Below are 16,988 nucleotides of genomic sequence, written 5' to 3' on the forward strand. Positions count from 1 at the left end.
CAACCCTAATTTGATCTGCTTTATTTTCCATTGCCACGAAACTGACCTACAGTGCAATTCAGAAGGCATTGATCATCAACATGCACCACTGAATTTCACCATGCAGCTCACTTCAATGGTTTGAACACCAGTTCAGATATTCTGTGCATCAGCAGTAGCTCTCTGATTTCTTATTTTCTGTGCGCCAGTAGCAGCTCTATGATTTCTCAATAAAAAAGAGCTGTCCACCACACAAACAATAAATGCAACTATTGTGGAAAATGACCATGTGTTAGATAGGAAAGCCAATGACTTGGCAAACCCAATCCCTGCATTATTTCATTCTTTGGATTCTATTGTGAAAAATGGAAGAAAATAACAAAAATCTAGTTAGAGAATTCTTATTTGAACTCCAATCCCTGCATTGTTGCATCAGGCTTAAAAATTTAAAAAGCATAAGTTCCAAATTACAAGCCAGAATCAGCAATTAACAAAAAAAAAAAAAGGCACCATGCTATAAAGCCTTTGTCATCATAGCAAGCAGTCCAGCAATTTTAGCAGGCATGAGATCACCCCACCAACTTCTTAATGATGGCTACCAGGACAACAGCGCTGACAAGATTGTTTTAAACAGCTGCAAACATTACAATCATAATCATAGATAATAGAGTGGCTTATTGTTATTAGCAATATAAATACAGATAGGCTCATCCGTTTAGATGGTAACTTGACACTTCCCTTTCCAAAGTTTACAATAATTCATCCGTACTTAAAAACAGGAAGTGATAGACATCTCACTATGTACTCTAACAGAGGAACAAGCAGCAATCCCTGCAATCCACCAAAAAGGGACTTTCTACCAAATATGCCTCCTTAGATCAAAACCGGCGCAAGCCAACAAAACTAGGCTATCTCAAAACTTGCTTGCAACTGACCTATTCTTCAACACTGATACGCACGTCAGTCAGATAATTTATGCACCACCTGATGGAAGGGTGGTTTCGATATTAGCAGGCATCGAGATATTGAAGCCATCAGCAGCAGTAGATATGATCATCCCTGGGATCTGTGTATGCCAGTGCAATTCCTTCAAATCCTTTTGACCCTGCCCATCAGTTCAAAAGAAACAAGGCCCCACAAGCTTAGTAAACAGTGTCCTCACCGAGTCGTAATATAAGGAAACATCAGGAATGCAACTCATTTAGTCTATAAGCCCTGGCTCACTCATACTAAGGACTCGAGAACACACATAAATTGTTGTTAAATGGAGCTAAAACCACTATGGCATTGCAATCAAAAACACTAAAGGTAAAATAACTGGATTTGATTCGAGTCACTGGCTATGGAAGTACCTGATGAACAAAAAGGAGCTGTGGTGGTAGATCTTCAGGGGCATTCACTTGATCCTTCATCTTGGCTTTGAATTCAGCCTCCTCTTCCTCATCCCTCTCTAATGAAAGGTCCCATATCCTACATATAGAAAAAACCAAACAACATATTACATGATCTGTCACACATGCATATGTGCACATGTGCACATGCGCACCCATACAGATACACACACACACACACATATATATATATATATAGAGAGAGAGAATCCTTTAGCCTCAGACAGACAAAAATGTATCTTACGTCAACTGATTGTCTGCAGATGAAACAGCTAAGGTAGATGCTTCATGAGGACTCCACTCAATGGATGTGATGGGATGTTTGTGGTACTCAAAGTGTGCCACTAGTGAGTCCCCCTGTGCACGTAAAGAAAGAAAAAAGTAAAAAAGCTACATTTTAAATCAGTGTAAGAAAATAAAAAAACAGAAAGCGAACAAGTGACTCTCACTGAATTTTAGAAGCTGCAAACCAGGATTAGTGTTTTCATGCTGAAAACCAATAAAACTGATAGGAAAGGAAAATGACTGAGACTGTGGTGTTCAAATTCCATTGACATAATTCCAGAAATGCAATCCAGCATTAATGTTTTTATACTGAAAATCAATAAAAATGATAGGGAAAATACAGGCCTGACTTACATAATTCCAAAACATCACTGGGAAGTTTCACTAAAGCAACAATGGTAGTATAGGAGGCTTTCAACCTTGTATGGGCAAACGTGGTAGGATCCTTTTACTGTCAAAGAAAGTGAATTGAAATGTAGAAAAAATAATTCATGGAAATCACAAAGGTGGAGGAATGAGGTAGTAATTGAATGGAAGGGAAATAGCAACACAAGGTTGGAAAATTGTGGGTCGCTGTGTCTAACTTATGGGTATCAGTTAATTTTTTATGGATGGTATGGGATAGTAAGGCAAGCAATTGAATAAATCTGTCAATCTACCTGACTGGATTGTCTCAAGCGGAGATGAATCAAATGGTAACAGAGACATGGTTCACAGGCGCTTCTTCGAGGATAGAAATGGATCGCACAACAGTTATTGATAGAAATACAGAAATACAGTGAGGACATTAATAAACTAGAGCTGCTAGCAGTTAAGGATAGCTTAAGAGTTGCTCTTCCTCTCTTCCATATAAGAACCTCATTTGAGTCAGATGTACAGTATTCAGTAAAGTTAATAAATGGCCTTACTATTTGGTTTGGGAGCTCATTAGTATCTTGAAAGGAGTATTTCTGTCTGATGAACCAATCCCTTGATTGAAATGTCATATATAAACTTAGAGAGCATAATACAGGAGTTAACTGGTTGACAAAATGGGGCAGACGAACAAACGGACAAGCTGAGGCCAAGGGGATGTGTTCTGCAATCATATCATTAACACAAGGATTCTGTTAGAACCAAAAATGGTTACACATGTTGATAATCATGTACAAGCCTTAATGCTCGGGGAAACTCGGGAAGAAAGGGAATTATTGGCACATGGGACCTTCCTCTAAGAAAAACCACCCTTCACTTCTTCTAGCAATGGCCTTCGCATCAGTTTCAACAAAAAATTGAATAATTTTATGAGGCTTAAAAAATAGAATGCCAAATTTTATGTCCCCCCTGATAAGCATAAGTCATGGCACTAGATTTTTTAAGTCGTTTTTGCAGTCATCAGTGACTACCCAGAATTACTTGAAGTGGAAGGCTTATTACATCAAAGTCAATACTATTGAAGATTCTGACAATTCATCATGTGAAAGAGGGGAAAAAGCTCTCATAAAATCAAGACAATCCATTCAACTATGGAATATATGAAGATGTAGACTCATTTGAAAGCATCACGTGGATGAATTTGCAGAAAAATAAATAATTGTGAGACCGCATTAGCACTAGCAAACATATGGACAAGTTCTCTCTTTTAAAAGAACAAAAAATATGAGAATAATAAATAGATATTTTCTAAGTCCAGTTACATCAATTACCACCTACCCAAAAAGTGAGAGAAAACTGATCAAAGTTTTAAGTTTCAGACGAAACCAATTCATTTAGGCCAAAACTGGTCGGTTTGGCCAAGAGCGGACTGATACTGATCATCAGTTTTGGATCTCAGTCAGTTTTGGCAGTTTTGGACAGTTACAGCCAAACTTGACCAGTTTCGGTTCAGTTTCAACCAGTTCGGCCAAAACTGAACACAACCAAACATATATGCTTCCATTTAAATTTTCTTTTTCTGTTTATATCAGGGTCATTTAGTTATGTACTTGAATACATAGGTTATATATTATTAATTGTCAATGCCTTTTTCTTTCTTTTTTCTTGAACTAAAATAAGGTATAAATAAGAGACATGATAGTTGTTGGGTTGAGGTCTTTGAAAAGGACCTTATTGTCATCTTTATGAAGACTAGCATGAACAAAAACAGTTTAGTCATAGGAATAACATACATTGTCTATATAAAATAAATAAGTAAATCTGTAACTATGCATTTGCTTATGTAGCCATTTACATGAAATAGTGAGTAAGAGTGTCATTGTGAGTTCAACAGAAAAATGAAAATAATATTTGCACTAGGCACTAAAACGCTTTGCAATTACCAATATAATGAATTTTTGACCAATTGAAGTATCCATAGTACAAAATCCAAGTATACTAAATGAATTTCACTTATATGCAAATTGTAGAAATTACACACATAAAGAATCTATATAACACAAAATATTCTAAAATGTTACATATTAACTTTCCTAGCTTCTTTATTTTCCTTCTATTTTTAGGGGATTTTCTTGTTTTCTCAACCAAACTCCAAAACTTGGAAAGAAACTTCCGAAATCACTGAATTTTTTGTGAAATTGAACTCCCCAAGCCCAACCAAAACAGAAACTGCAACAAAGTTTTCAAACCTTGGAAATAATACTCTACTTACTAACTATCGCATCTACAAGGCAACTAAAGTGGTTCAAGTTCCTAAACAATCTTTTAAAGATGACTGACTAACAATAACTGACTATTGATAAATACCAGATATCTCGACAGGTACTTGAGAAAGCTTGCAAACAGATGAATGGAAAGAAAGTGATAAGAATTTGATTCTACATATCTGATGCTATTTAATTTATTATACAGTTTCTTGGTTATTTGGTCCTTAGTTGCTAGAATCTAGATGACATGCAGGTTCAAGTATGGCTGCAGGTTCGGGGAAGCAGACATTGAAAAAAAACTCTGGAAGGAAACCTTTAGGCAGTGGGTGCAGGTTCGAGTCTTTAGGGAGTTTCCAGAACAGATCCGTGACCCTAGGTAGAAGGTTCCTACTCTTAAGGATCGGTCATGATTCAATGAAGTATAATAAGAAATAAAACCAAAGTCACGACTTACATATATCCAATTAAAAATGGAAGCTGAATATGAATTTATTATGTGATAACACCATAAGTCAAGAACAAATTGAACATACGATGGAAGTTTCCTCTTCATCCATTAAAATGTTCATTGATAATTAAATAATAAGATATTAAAAGCCTCCAAAATTAAAACATCCCTTCAAAATCAGATCAAAAAGAAGAGCAAGGCCTGCATAAAATATGAAATGTATATCAAAGAATTCACCATCCATGAATTTTGCTGCAATTTGGAAAGTAAGGCACATCAGCAAAAGTTTCACAATTGATCTCGGAACTTCATATATGAAACTTTACATAAACATATAGTCAAGACTATGGTTAAAAGAGATTACATAATGCATTGTGAAAAGTGGAGTACAAAAATGAACTTGGGAGATCCTCAAGAAAAGCTTAACGCAATCTTGAGAGACAAAAGAATCAGCACAAGTCCCTGATGATATCAAAGTCCGAGAGGTAAAGGGTGACACTAGAGTTTTAAAAGTAGTACAAGCAAATAACATGTGACATTAGGTGTATCCATAAATTTCGATGAAATTTGACTTACCCATGTCTTTTGTCTCTAAATAATTTTCATAATTCAGGGGTGACTTCACAGGGAAAAAATGTCTCCAATTTCTTGCATTGTTTACAACAAACCAGCATTTTTTGCTTCATATTTGGAAATTCTGTCCTTTTCCCTTTATCTTTTCTTGATACTTTTACTTGAACATTTATAACAATCGTTGGGATGTTTTTAATTGTCTTCCAAACAATTTTCCCCCCATGCTTAACAAGCCTAAATATTTGATTCTATACTGCCCCTGCAGCTGTAAGTCATCTCTTCCCTGAAAATCAGTTATCAAATAAATATTAAACAGTAGACTTACAGGACAAGGACATCTGTTAATAGAATTTAACAAACAAGAATCTTCAGAAAGTCAGAACTCAATACAATATAGTCATACATTTGCATGCTGAAGGAAAAAGAAAGGGGAAAAAGCATAAACATTTGTTGTTTCATCTCTGGAAAATCAAGAGGTCTACAATCCTGAAAGTACTGAAAACTTAGACTGGCATGCAGATTATTCTTAAACCGGTAAAAAAGGAAAAGAACAAAATTGCAAAAGCTGGAGGAATATAAAAGACACCAGAGTTTTACCTTGATCAATCTAAGATCATGAATTGAAAAGGCACCATCATCACTTCCAGAGGCTATCATACAGCTAGCCAGCCTACTCAAGATTGTGAAAATAAAGTGAAGGGATTATATGACCCCCAAAATCCAATCACAAGCACGTGCAATACAAAATAACAAAGAACCTTTATGCATACCGGTTCCATGAAATAACATTGACATCAGTGTTATGTGCCTTCAAGGAAACTGCTGGTGATTTCCCTATCCGGGTATCCCATATTGCTATTGTTCCATCCACCGAGCAAGAGGCAAAAACATCGGCTTCTGTTGGACTCCACTGAGCAGATAACAAAATGATATACTAACTTGGTAATACTTGAATGGTAGATAAAAATCAAGCATTGCATGTGGCATGTTTTCCAGATATATAGAGCATTGGAAGCTAGAAATTACATATTAAAGATCTCAAAATCTACTTTCCAGATAGAAAATATACTTGTAAATCTTCCACACTTGCGGTATGCCCGACAAAAGGACTCATATCCACACTCCATGTTTCAGATGAGGGCTCCCATAGGTGAATACAATTATTGCAATCACCTTCAAAATCAAAGAACAAATAACCTCATTAACTTTATGTTTTCCTAAGGAAAAACAATCAATAAACCTGAAATCCTTAAGAGAACAATGAGGCATATTGTCTACCACTTGAAAGCCATACCAGAGACGAGCCTTCCAGGAACAACAGAACTCCAGTCTATTGCATAGCCTTCATCCTTATGTCCACCAAACTTTATTATGGGAGAGAGCCGATGTAAACTATTATCTCCACTGCTCGTGTCTCTTTCAGATTCTGCTAAAGCATTAAGAAACGAGCTGAAGTCCCAGACCTGCACAAAATTGCAGCAAAATTTGTAGTTCTTTATATACCTAAACCTACTTGTCAAAATGATAATAAAATTATAGAAAGTGTTCATATATATCCCTATGTTTTCTAGCACAACCATAAATGCAGCACTCTGAATAACAAGACAGTAGTAAAGTTTTTTTTTTTTTTTGAAAATTAGTGATTTATATATTTTATATTGACAAAATCTTACCATGAAACTCATATTCAGGGTCATAACTATGGTTACATTTGGACATTGCCCTTAACAATGGATTCATTGAAATACTTGCAAAATTTCAGCCATTTCTTCAAGATCTATAATAGTTGGGAAAACATCTTCCTGAATTAGAAAACTTCAGGACCCAATTGTGGAACATCAATGAGGCAATTATGGAACATCAACCAGGCAAATGTAGATCTGCAAAATTTAATTTAATCTGCTGAAAATACCTGATGCTATTTATTTTACCAATACCACAGCAAGATTAAGCATTTGCTTAAAAATTCAATGTCTTAATGAACAGTGTACAGTACATGATGTCTGCTCTAATACCAAAAATAGAAGACAACACAGATCAGATAATCTTAAAGATCCAAGTATTTGCAAAACTCAAACCATGAAAAGATTGCCCAACCTGCACATGGCCAGCATCAGCCCATGCGGCACAAATATGTGGTTTTTGTGTCATTGAGCGAATGCGATTTATACAACCCTGATGAGCCACCTTGTGAAGCTGTTATCACAACCGAAAAACATCATAAGATCTTTCCGCATTTCTTTATGGCCCAAATTTTAGCACTGAGATACCAGCTACTGCTACATGAAATCTTGTGGACAGAATAGTTCACTTGCCTGTAGAACAGGTTGCATAGATTCATCACTCTCATCTTCATCTTCATCGCTGCTACTCTCACTATCCATTTCAGTGTCATTATCAGCAGATGAAGCAGGCACTAATTCACGCTTCTTTCCTACTATATTGGAGAGCTTGAAAATTCCAATATAATTCCAGGATGCTTGCTCAGCCTACAAAAACCAACAAAATCTCAAAATTTCTTTAATTACAAATGCAGTCATAATTTTGCCACAAGTTATATGAATCCACTTGCCATATTAATTTCTCAAGCCTACTCTAACAAAAAAATAGCAACTACAGCAATCTTAATTAGAATATTATGAGCTTTAATTTCTATAAGAAATATTAAATAAACAAAGTAGCGAGGAAATCTAGTTTGTAACATAGGGTCTGACAAAAGAGATGAAGAAAATAACCTTATACAAAATTTGAAAAGGTGGACATGAGGATGCAGTTTGCCTTCTTGCTAAATCCTTTTATGCAAATGTTCTTTTATTCACTTCATTATCACAATTAAGGGGCTTTGCGGATGAACTTTGAGGAAGATACTGTATAGTTGAATATATTTACCGTTAGTGACAAATCCACCAAAATCTAGCTTTCCTTCATTATTAGAAGATAGTTATACTTATACATCCTCCACCCCTTTATTTTTATTGGGCTTATTCCAGTTCCTTAGTAGATACCTGTATATACTTTCAACACCTTATCTTCATAAGATTATTTAATGACATTCTCATACTTTAGCTCTCTTTTCTAACATTGAACCCCACGCTTGTTTTCTTCTTGTCTAGCACGTCAAATTTCTTCTTATCTGAAGAGACTTCCCCTGGTTTCTCCTTTAATCCCCAATAAGCTTTTGAGAAACCATATGACTTAGCGCCCAAAATATAATGTAAACTATATGAGTGGAGAAACACGACCTTTGATCTTGATGAATGAATCTCAAAAGATACACAAAACCAAAATTAAAATATCATTTGACAATTTCTAGATTATAAAAAATCCAAACCGTGGTCCATTCTAAGACCATTTGATGCACATAAAGCAAATTTCCGAGACATTTGATTTTGTAGTCCCTCAGGAACTTTAGATGCTGTACATCTTATATAGCAGTTTGTATTCAATTTACATGTTCAATCACTGACAATCCTACTGAGGAGAACTTTATGAAAATGATCTTGTTTTTCTAAACAATAAATATATCAAAAAATTAACAGTCAGATAACAAATTAACACCATGTTAACACCACACATATATAACAACTGTTATATGGTTGCTATATATGTTATACGTTATACATTTTAGAGAGCTCTTTCCCACCAAGTCAATCCCTTTCTAAAGCAACATCTTCTCAATTCACTGGCATGAAACAATTGCACATTTTCCTTCAATATCTAGATTTTAACCATCTTTTATGAGCTACCTCCTCGTCCTCCAACCTGCACACCCATTTCACTAAGAAAAACTTGTTCACAATTTTCAAATATATAATATCAAGTCCTTGTGCTTTAGGCCAGAAATTTAAGCATAACTCGCAAGATCAATCTCTTTACAACTGTTTCATCCACTCTTGCTCCACATATGGGTACTGCTTTGAGTTCTATCAAATTTCATCAAAGTGGCAAGATTGGTCATGAAAATAGAAAATTGGTAAACCAGATGGCTGTCCAATAAGGATTTTATCAAAGTAATTGCAAAGAAAAACAACTTAATCTCCTACCTATCATCTTTTATTAAACTAACCCTCCAATTATTCCTAATCATGCACCAGTAGGTTCCGAACAGCCAATATCCAAGAATTGAATAGGCAACCTTTCCATCTTATATATGTAAGAATGAATGCCTAAAAGTAAACAACTCCTATTCATACTGAATAAGTTCTAGCACCTTTATTCAGATCCTTGCCCACATCATAACAGCTCAGAAAGGACAATTACTAGAGCTAGAAGAGTCAGGATGGAACATTTCATCCAATCAATCCATCACCCACCAAGTCCTATGTTTTACAGGACATACCATCGATGCTTCTAATTCATGTTGACCTAAAAACTTCTTCAAGGTCAACTTTGCAAACAAGACCAAAATATGTGGTGGACTACTAAGAGCAAATCATTCAAACAGTGAGCACATCATTGGTGACAACTTCGAAAACACAAGCTTCTTTTTTAGTCTCTCTACTTGTATTTTTTTCAATCTATTTAGCTCTTGTTTAACAAGCTGATTGATCTATAATCCTTGAGAGCCATAATTTCGATTCTTTGAGGATAAAAGTTTTAACAATACCCTTATTAATAGAAATCATTTAAGATTATCATCATATCATCCTACAATGTAAGCCAATCTTTAACAGAATAGCATTGATGGATATTTGGCCTAGCACCAACTTGTTTGACCTTTGTTTTGTTCTTCCACTCTATCAAAATTTACAGCTTATACCTTAAGATTTGCCTTTAAGGATAACGTAGTTGAACACAAATCGAAAAAAAAAATCATGGACATTTTTTCCCTAATTACAATCTCCTCTGGCTGTAATTCTCTTAGTGTAATTAGTTTTCATTCTCCTCCACCACTCTTTTACATTAGACCTTTTATTCATAAGATCCAGCCTTAGTTTTAACTTCAGAGATTTACAATATTCATCATCTACAATTCAGATATCGTGCCAATCATGCCACAGAAGACCTCCCAGCATAGTCAAGAGTATTTCTGGGCTTGCCATGAGTTATTACAAACTGAATATGCATGCCCTATTGGGTTAAAGTTCAGCTTTTTCTTTAATGGGTAAAAGTAATTGAGTAGACAATCCTAGGAGTAACTTTCTAATCTGGGCAGATCCCAACCCTGGACAAACATATGATTTTTTTTTTTGGGTACAACAGTGGCTTACACATGACGAGTGTGGAGGCGACCAACAAAAACAGAAAACAAAAGACTACATAAAGGCTCTGGCGCTGAGCCGCAATCTGTCCAGACAAACATATGATCTTAAAAAGTCATGACTGAACATGGGTTCAATTCCTAAAAGAGCTATCAGGCAACAAATACTGTTCATGAAACAATAGAGTCCACTTGCCATTGTATGGAGATATTGTGTAACACCGAGAAATGGCTCTTGAATAGTAGCTAACTGAAAATCTGCCTGTGACAACTATTCTCTGGAATTCCAACTCTAACTCAGTGTCCAATCAGCCATAAATGAAGTGCATCAGACCCTGGAACTTGGTTTCAAATAAGAAGTTGACTCCATAATTGTGGCATAGTAAGACGATGCTAGAGTACATTTGCAACTCTCCATTCGAGGACGACATCAAGGGCAGTTCTAAAACAAAGACTTGAAAGGAATAGTTTGGGGCAAATGCATGATGACCCGGTCACGATCAATTGCTTCGGAAATAAAAAGGCAGTCTCTCTATAACAAGTTAATTGAAATAATTTCTCATTTTTCTCTTCTACAACTAGGTGATTCTACAAGATCATCCCCCCTCCCACGGATAAGTTGGGTCCAAATAACTATCTCAAGAACGCACAGGTTCATCACAACTTGGCAAAAAACTAATATATGTGATTGAAAACCCAAATTGAGTATTCTAGAACACTCCTCAAAGGTGCTTCCAAGTTTCACCATTCTATATAATAGAATAGAGTAATTTTGAAGACTTAGAGGTGAGAGAAAAGAACCTGGGTCCCTGCAACGCCATATACTGTGTGTGGAAACTCTGTCCGGATCAATCCCAATGAATCATGCACTATGTCAAAACTACACCAACAATTCAAAAAATGCATTAGCAAGACAACATTATATCAGAATCGAAAAAAAAGAACGTAACTTTTCCCTTTCCAACATCCTACCTCAAACAAGGCCACCCGATATTAAATGCACGAAGATAATTATATACTGAATGATCAAATTGGAGCTCCTCTCCCTCTTCTAACTTATCAACACCAGGTTGCCATACCTAAAGACACCAACATAATTATATAAAATTCAATAGTTGAACAAAATTTAACTAGATGTTCAAGAAAAACAAGTCCGCAAGCAAACAAATGCTATTCAAGCTACAGTATGAGAAATTAAAAGGGAAAAAAGATGATTTTTTGGATCAATTTTCTTTCACCTTAGCAGGCGCCGATGGCACAGAAGAAGATTCACGCTTCTTTGATCCCTGCAACAAAGAAAACAACAGATACCATTAGAATAAATGGTTTGAAAAGGGAAAGAATCGACGGATAGCGATGTAGAGAAAAGAAGTGGATGGGAAGCGAAGGGCGCACCTTGTTCTTTCTCTTGCTCTTCTTAGGGTTCTTGAGACTGCGAACCATCTCTGGAGATCTCTCTCTCTCTCTCTCGCGAGGAAGAGAATAAGCGCAGCGATCTAAAACCCTAACTTTAACGGAATAAAAATTGCGGCGAGGGTTTATAGCAAGGGTTTTCTTAAGGTGCTGCCAAAAATCGGCAGCAAAAAAGAAAATGCAAATATTTATTAACCGTTCATTTCATAATGGAAGGCCTGGATTGTCCGACGGCTTACTGGGTCTGGCTGGTTAAGTTCCAGGGTCTAAAATATGGGTTTTCTCGGAACTCCTATTAATGCCGGCGAACAGAGCAAGGCGCCGCTGAGAGAAGAGAAGAGAGGGGAGGGCTTGGGCGGAGGAGCGGCGGCGGCGGTGGTGGAGGGCGCCGGCGAAGAGAGGGAGAGGAGGAGGAGATCGTGTGAAGTGATTGAGCGAGATAAAGAGAGTTTTGATCCTCAACTTTTCCACATATCAGGGCCGTTAAATTGATAGGCTTTTTTTTTTTTTTTTATGTACAAATACATCCAATAAACTTAAAAAACACAAACTCGCGGGGTACCCGCGGCAGCTCCCCCTCTTCTGAGTACTTATACAGGATCAAAGAACCTAAATAATACATTTCGGCTAGCGATTTTGGATGAGGTCCTGAGTTGTTACGGCTAAGGACGAGAAAAGAATAAAAGGAAATGTGATAAAAATGAGGTTTTTGCATCCAAACATAAGGTCAAATTTCTGCATTGCATGATTTTCCACTCTTGAATGTTGAAGTTCAAGTCCATAGAACAGAAATTCAGATCCATTGGTATCGGGCTTATGTCCTAAATATCCAAAGAGCCCTAAGCAAGAAAGAAAGAGTTCCTGAGAATAATATTTTAATGTACCTGGACTCTTTTGAGAACAGTGAGTGTAAGGCTCGTTTGGGGGAGTTTTTGGAGGACCAAAAAGCACTTTCTGGCCCTCCAAAAGCACTTTTAGATATAAAAAAGAGTGTTTGATAAAAAATTCGGAAAGTTGTTTTAGCTTTTTGAGTGGAAGAAGCTCCATTTTAGAGCTTTCCGAAAACGTTGTTTTTCGCTTTGCTGGAAAACTATTTTTTGACCAAAACACCCATAATAAAATATAATAATTATACAGTTTGTCTCTTTATAAATCTAAAAATCTGCTGGAGCCAAGAACCCTAGCCGCCAGATTCCTTCCGCAAGAAAATGTATTTTTCTTTTCTATTTTTGTATGCATCTTTTGAACCACGTTTTAGAAGGAAAAATTTTTAATTTCTTCTCCATACCTTCCAAAATCCATCTTTTGTTTTTTTTCATCGACCTCGCGATCCACGCTGAGGTCCACCTCGAGCATAGACTGCGAAGAAGAGCACATAGACCGCGGCATCACGGTCCAGGCTCAAGCCGCGACACCGTGGACCGCAGCACTACGGTCCACGATGCCTCCCCTTACTGATCTTGCAGTCCATGGGTGACCGCGAGATCTCTCTCCATTACAGAGAGAGGATCTCTCTCTGCCATGGACCACAAACTCTCACTGTATCCTTAATGATCTCGCGGTTCATGGGATCTCTCTCAGAGAGAGAGTTCTCGGTGATTCTTTTCGAATCTCTTCTGCCGCGCCAGCTGTCAATAGTTTTGTGTTTAGAATTTTGATGGTTAGCAGTGCTTTGGGGTTTGGTAATATTATTGTTGCCTTCTAACTTAAGATGGGATCATCCTCTGCTAGGTACTGTCACCTACTCGCTCAGAAATTTGCAATCTTCTTTGCACTTTGAAGCTTTAAGAAGTAAGAATACTCCTTTTATCCTTAATTAGCCAAAATATTTTATGCTTATGCTTTTGACTTAAAGATTCAAATTACCACTTACATTGTCATTCTTCAACAAAATTCACGGTTAGTGATTCCAGCGCCAGTATTCTTTATTTGCATCATCTCATTATTGTAGTTAATATTTTTATTTACTCTAATTAAATGTCCATGTATTTTTCATGTAATTGTATTTTATGGAACTTATATTGCTTCATACTTTGCTTGTGCTATACATATCGAATATAATAATAAACCTAATTATTTGGATGTAATTGAGATTTGCATTACAAATCCATATTTGCAAATCATTTATATTCAGGATCACATCCATTATAATCACAAGCTTTTCCGGATATTGTTTACAACTAGCTTCCATGTTTTAATCTTTTTCTTCCTCTTCCCAACCCTTTGTGTAATCTGATCTCTTCTATTTGTTGGGACTTCCCCAGATTTTAGCTACACATACCCATACCTCTTCATTTGATTCTTCATTATATTTAATCATCTATGGTGACTTACATGCTCCTACTATTGCAGCACCTTGTCGTTCCTAGTTTTACCACCATCAACTTAGCATTCTATACATACTTCTGCATGCTTGTAGCCGAGTGTTTTGAAATGTACAATGTTGATGTTGCCTAAGCATATTTGTATCGCATACCACTCTAGAATCATCTAGTCATCCATCTGACTTCAGTCTATCATAGGTGTCTTTACCCATCTTATCATGCTCCTGTAATAATATATCCATGATACCAAATTGGTTGTGTTTTAGTATCTTTTGGCTATCATGTTTGATGGGGCAAAATGCTGGTTTCTATTTTCATCAATATTCTCTCTCTTTGTTACACTCTATTACACTCTGTAACAGAGAGACAGAGAGTTCTCTCTTTGTTTTTGTAATAGAGAGATAGAGAGAAAGAATATTGTATGTAAGTTAAAACGAAAATGACATAGTAAGTTATATATGTACGTAATCTATGTGTATGTAAATTGTGCATATTTAGATATGCTTTACAAGGTGCTTTATAAATATGGATGAAATCATGACTTGTGCTTGACAAAATGTTTCATGTCTTTGTTGTTGCATTGTAAGAAGAACAAATGTCTAAGAAGAGCCAACATACCCTTGCTGGTCCATCAACCCAAGATGAGAAGAGGAAGGCCATTTGGAATGACAAATTGATGGAGGAGTTTATCGATATATGTATTGGTGAAGTTGAAGCTGGTAATCGCCCAGAAACACATTTCAATAGGGTAGGGTGTGCCAATATAATTAAAAAATTCAATGAGAAGACTGGAAATCAATATGACTACAAAAAATTTAAAAATAAGTGGGATAACCTGAAAGCAAATTGGAGTATTAGGATGAAATTGGTGGGAAAGGAAACAGGGCTTGGATGGGATCCTATTAGAAATACAATAGATGCACCAAATGCATGGTGGGAAAAAAAAATGTAGATACATGTGCCACTAGTTTAATATTTGTAAGATTTTTTATACTAACTTATAAACTACTATTGACAACTATATATTGTTAACTTGCAGGAGATTTCTGATGCAGTTAAGTTTCAAGAACATGGTCTACAACATGCCATAAAATTAGATAGGTTATTTAGAGATACTAGTGCCACTGGGGAGGGGGTCTGGGCACCAGCTTTATTGGTGCAGGAGGATGTTAAGGACACAATTGGAGTGCATGAGATGTTGGATGAGGTTAATAATGATATGTTTGAGGGCTTAGGTGACTCAGATGAGGACCATTATATGATTGCATATAAAATTGATGATGTTCCCACTGATAATTTTAATGTTAACCCTACCCTTGCATCTGATGCTATCCAAGAGAGAGGAAAGAAGAGAGTTAGCCCTACTTTGCATGATAAGAAATGCAAGAAGGTAGGGGGTGCTGCACAACTATCTCAGCAATTGAGTTGTCTTATTGATGTAATGGAGAAGAGAAGTACAGTGTCATCCAAGATGATTGATAAACCTGGACATAGTATCGATGAGGTGATAGGCATAGTGCATGTGATGCCTGAGATGGTAGCACAACCTGAACTATTTTTGATTACTACTGAGGTATTCCTTAAAACAGAATATCGAGAGATGTTAGTGACTCTCCAAGATACCAATCTTCAGATTGAATGGCTCAAGCGAATATCAAACTTACATAAGTAGTTGTTGACGTACTATTATGGCAATATGTTTTGTAGTTTTAATTATGAACTTCTATTACAGAATGATGGTGGACTATATGTATTTGCAGTATCTCTTGGATAATGTATCGTGGATGCTATTGATTTTATGGATATTATAGATGTTATGTGTTGGTGTTTTCTTATATTGTTTGTGTTATTTGCATTATATATTTATATATCATTTGTTTTATTTGTTATGGATGTTTTATTTTTTTCATAATATGTTTTCTACAGGTATGGGCAGCATTGACAATAGTTCCGAGGAGAATTATTCCAGTGAAGATGAGATAATTGATGATGATAATTTTTATGTTCTACTAACTATAACTGTTGGTATGGTTACTAAATATTACACAAAATATATTGAAAAGGAGCCTTGTAGGACCTCTTATCAAACCGGATACAAGTTTGTATCAAAAATTTACATGGCAATCCATATAGATGCCAACAACAATTTCCAATGGAAAAACATGTATTTATTGATCTGTGCATAGAGTTGAAAGTCAAATATGGTTTAAAGGCTTCTAGATATATTCTTGTTGAGGAGCTGGTGTCTATGTTTTTGACGATTCTAGGACATGGGTTTGGAAATAGGATGGTTCAAAAAATATTTTAACATTCCGAAGAAACAGTTAGTAGATACTTCACCCATGTTTTAAATGTTGTTTTAAGAATGCCCAAGGATATTATTACCCACTGGATAAAGAGTTCAAAAATATTCCAAGTAAAATCTGTAATGATAGCCGTTGGTGGCCTTATTTTAAGGACTGCATTGGAGCAATTGATGGCACCCATATACCAGTGAAATTTTTTCCATCCAAATAAGTACCATATATTGGCCGAAAAGGGATTCCTACACAAAATGTTATGGCTTATTATGATTTTGACATGCGTTTCACTTTTGTTTGTGTTGGATCGAAAGGTACTGCTCATGATACTCATATTTTTTTTAGATGCTCTACGCAGAAAAGAGCTCCAATTTCCACACCCACTAGAGGTATGCATTTTAATTAAATATATTATAATATAGACATATGCATATTAATTAAATATATTATTTTA

At 36.0% G+C, this 16,988-nt stretch overlaps 1 protein-coding gene across 1 annotated transcript; it reads right to left on the reverse strand.

Moving 5' to 3' along the window:
• Positions 1-603: 603 nt before the first annotated feature.
• On the reverse strand, positions 604-12,370 carry LOC103720882 (Transducin family protein / WD-40 repeat family protein). Its single transcript, XM_008810834.6, has 13 exons — positions 11,893-12,370; positions 11,736-11,783; positions 11,470-11,576; positions 11,299-11,377; positions 7,613-7,786; positions 7,395-7,493; positions 6,592-6,760; positions 6,367-6,470; positions 6,068-6,207; positions 5,895-5,967; positions 1,615-1,727; positions 1,332-1,449; positions 604-1,084 (listed from the first exon to the last, which is right to left on the reverse strand). Exons 1-13 carry the CDS (start codon positions 11,938-11,940, stop codon positions 953-955), a joined length of 1,404 nt encoding a protein of 467 aa, XP_008809056.3. The 5' UTR covers positions 11,941-12,370; the 3' UTR covers positions 604-952.
• Between the last annotated feature and the right edge of the window lie 4,618 nt (positions 12,371-16,988).

This window comes from Phoenix dactylifera, chromosome 16, assembly GCF_051530095.1.
Source record: "Phoenix dactylifera cultivar Ajwa chromosome 16, Ajwa_hap1_PhDact_Kaust_v1.1, whole genome shotgun sequence".
Classification (NCBI taxonomy): Eukaryota; Viridiplantae; Streptophyta; class Magnoliopsida; order Arecales; family Arecaceae; genus Phoenix; species Phoenix dactylifera.

Coding starts and splice junctions, on each gene's coding strand:
- LOC103720882 (XM_008810834.6), bottom strand. CDS start 11,940: ATGGTTCGCAGTCTCAAGAACCCTAAGAAGAGCAAGAGAAAGAACAAG. Junction 11,784..11,892: donor AGAGCAAGAGAAAGAACAAG/GTGCGCCCTTCG, acceptor TCTTTGTTGCAG/GGATCAAAGAAGCGTGAATC. Junction 11,577..11,735: donor TGCCATCGGCGCCTGCTAAG/GTGAAAGAAAAT, acceptor TGGTGTCTTTAG/GTATGGCAACCTGGTGTTGA.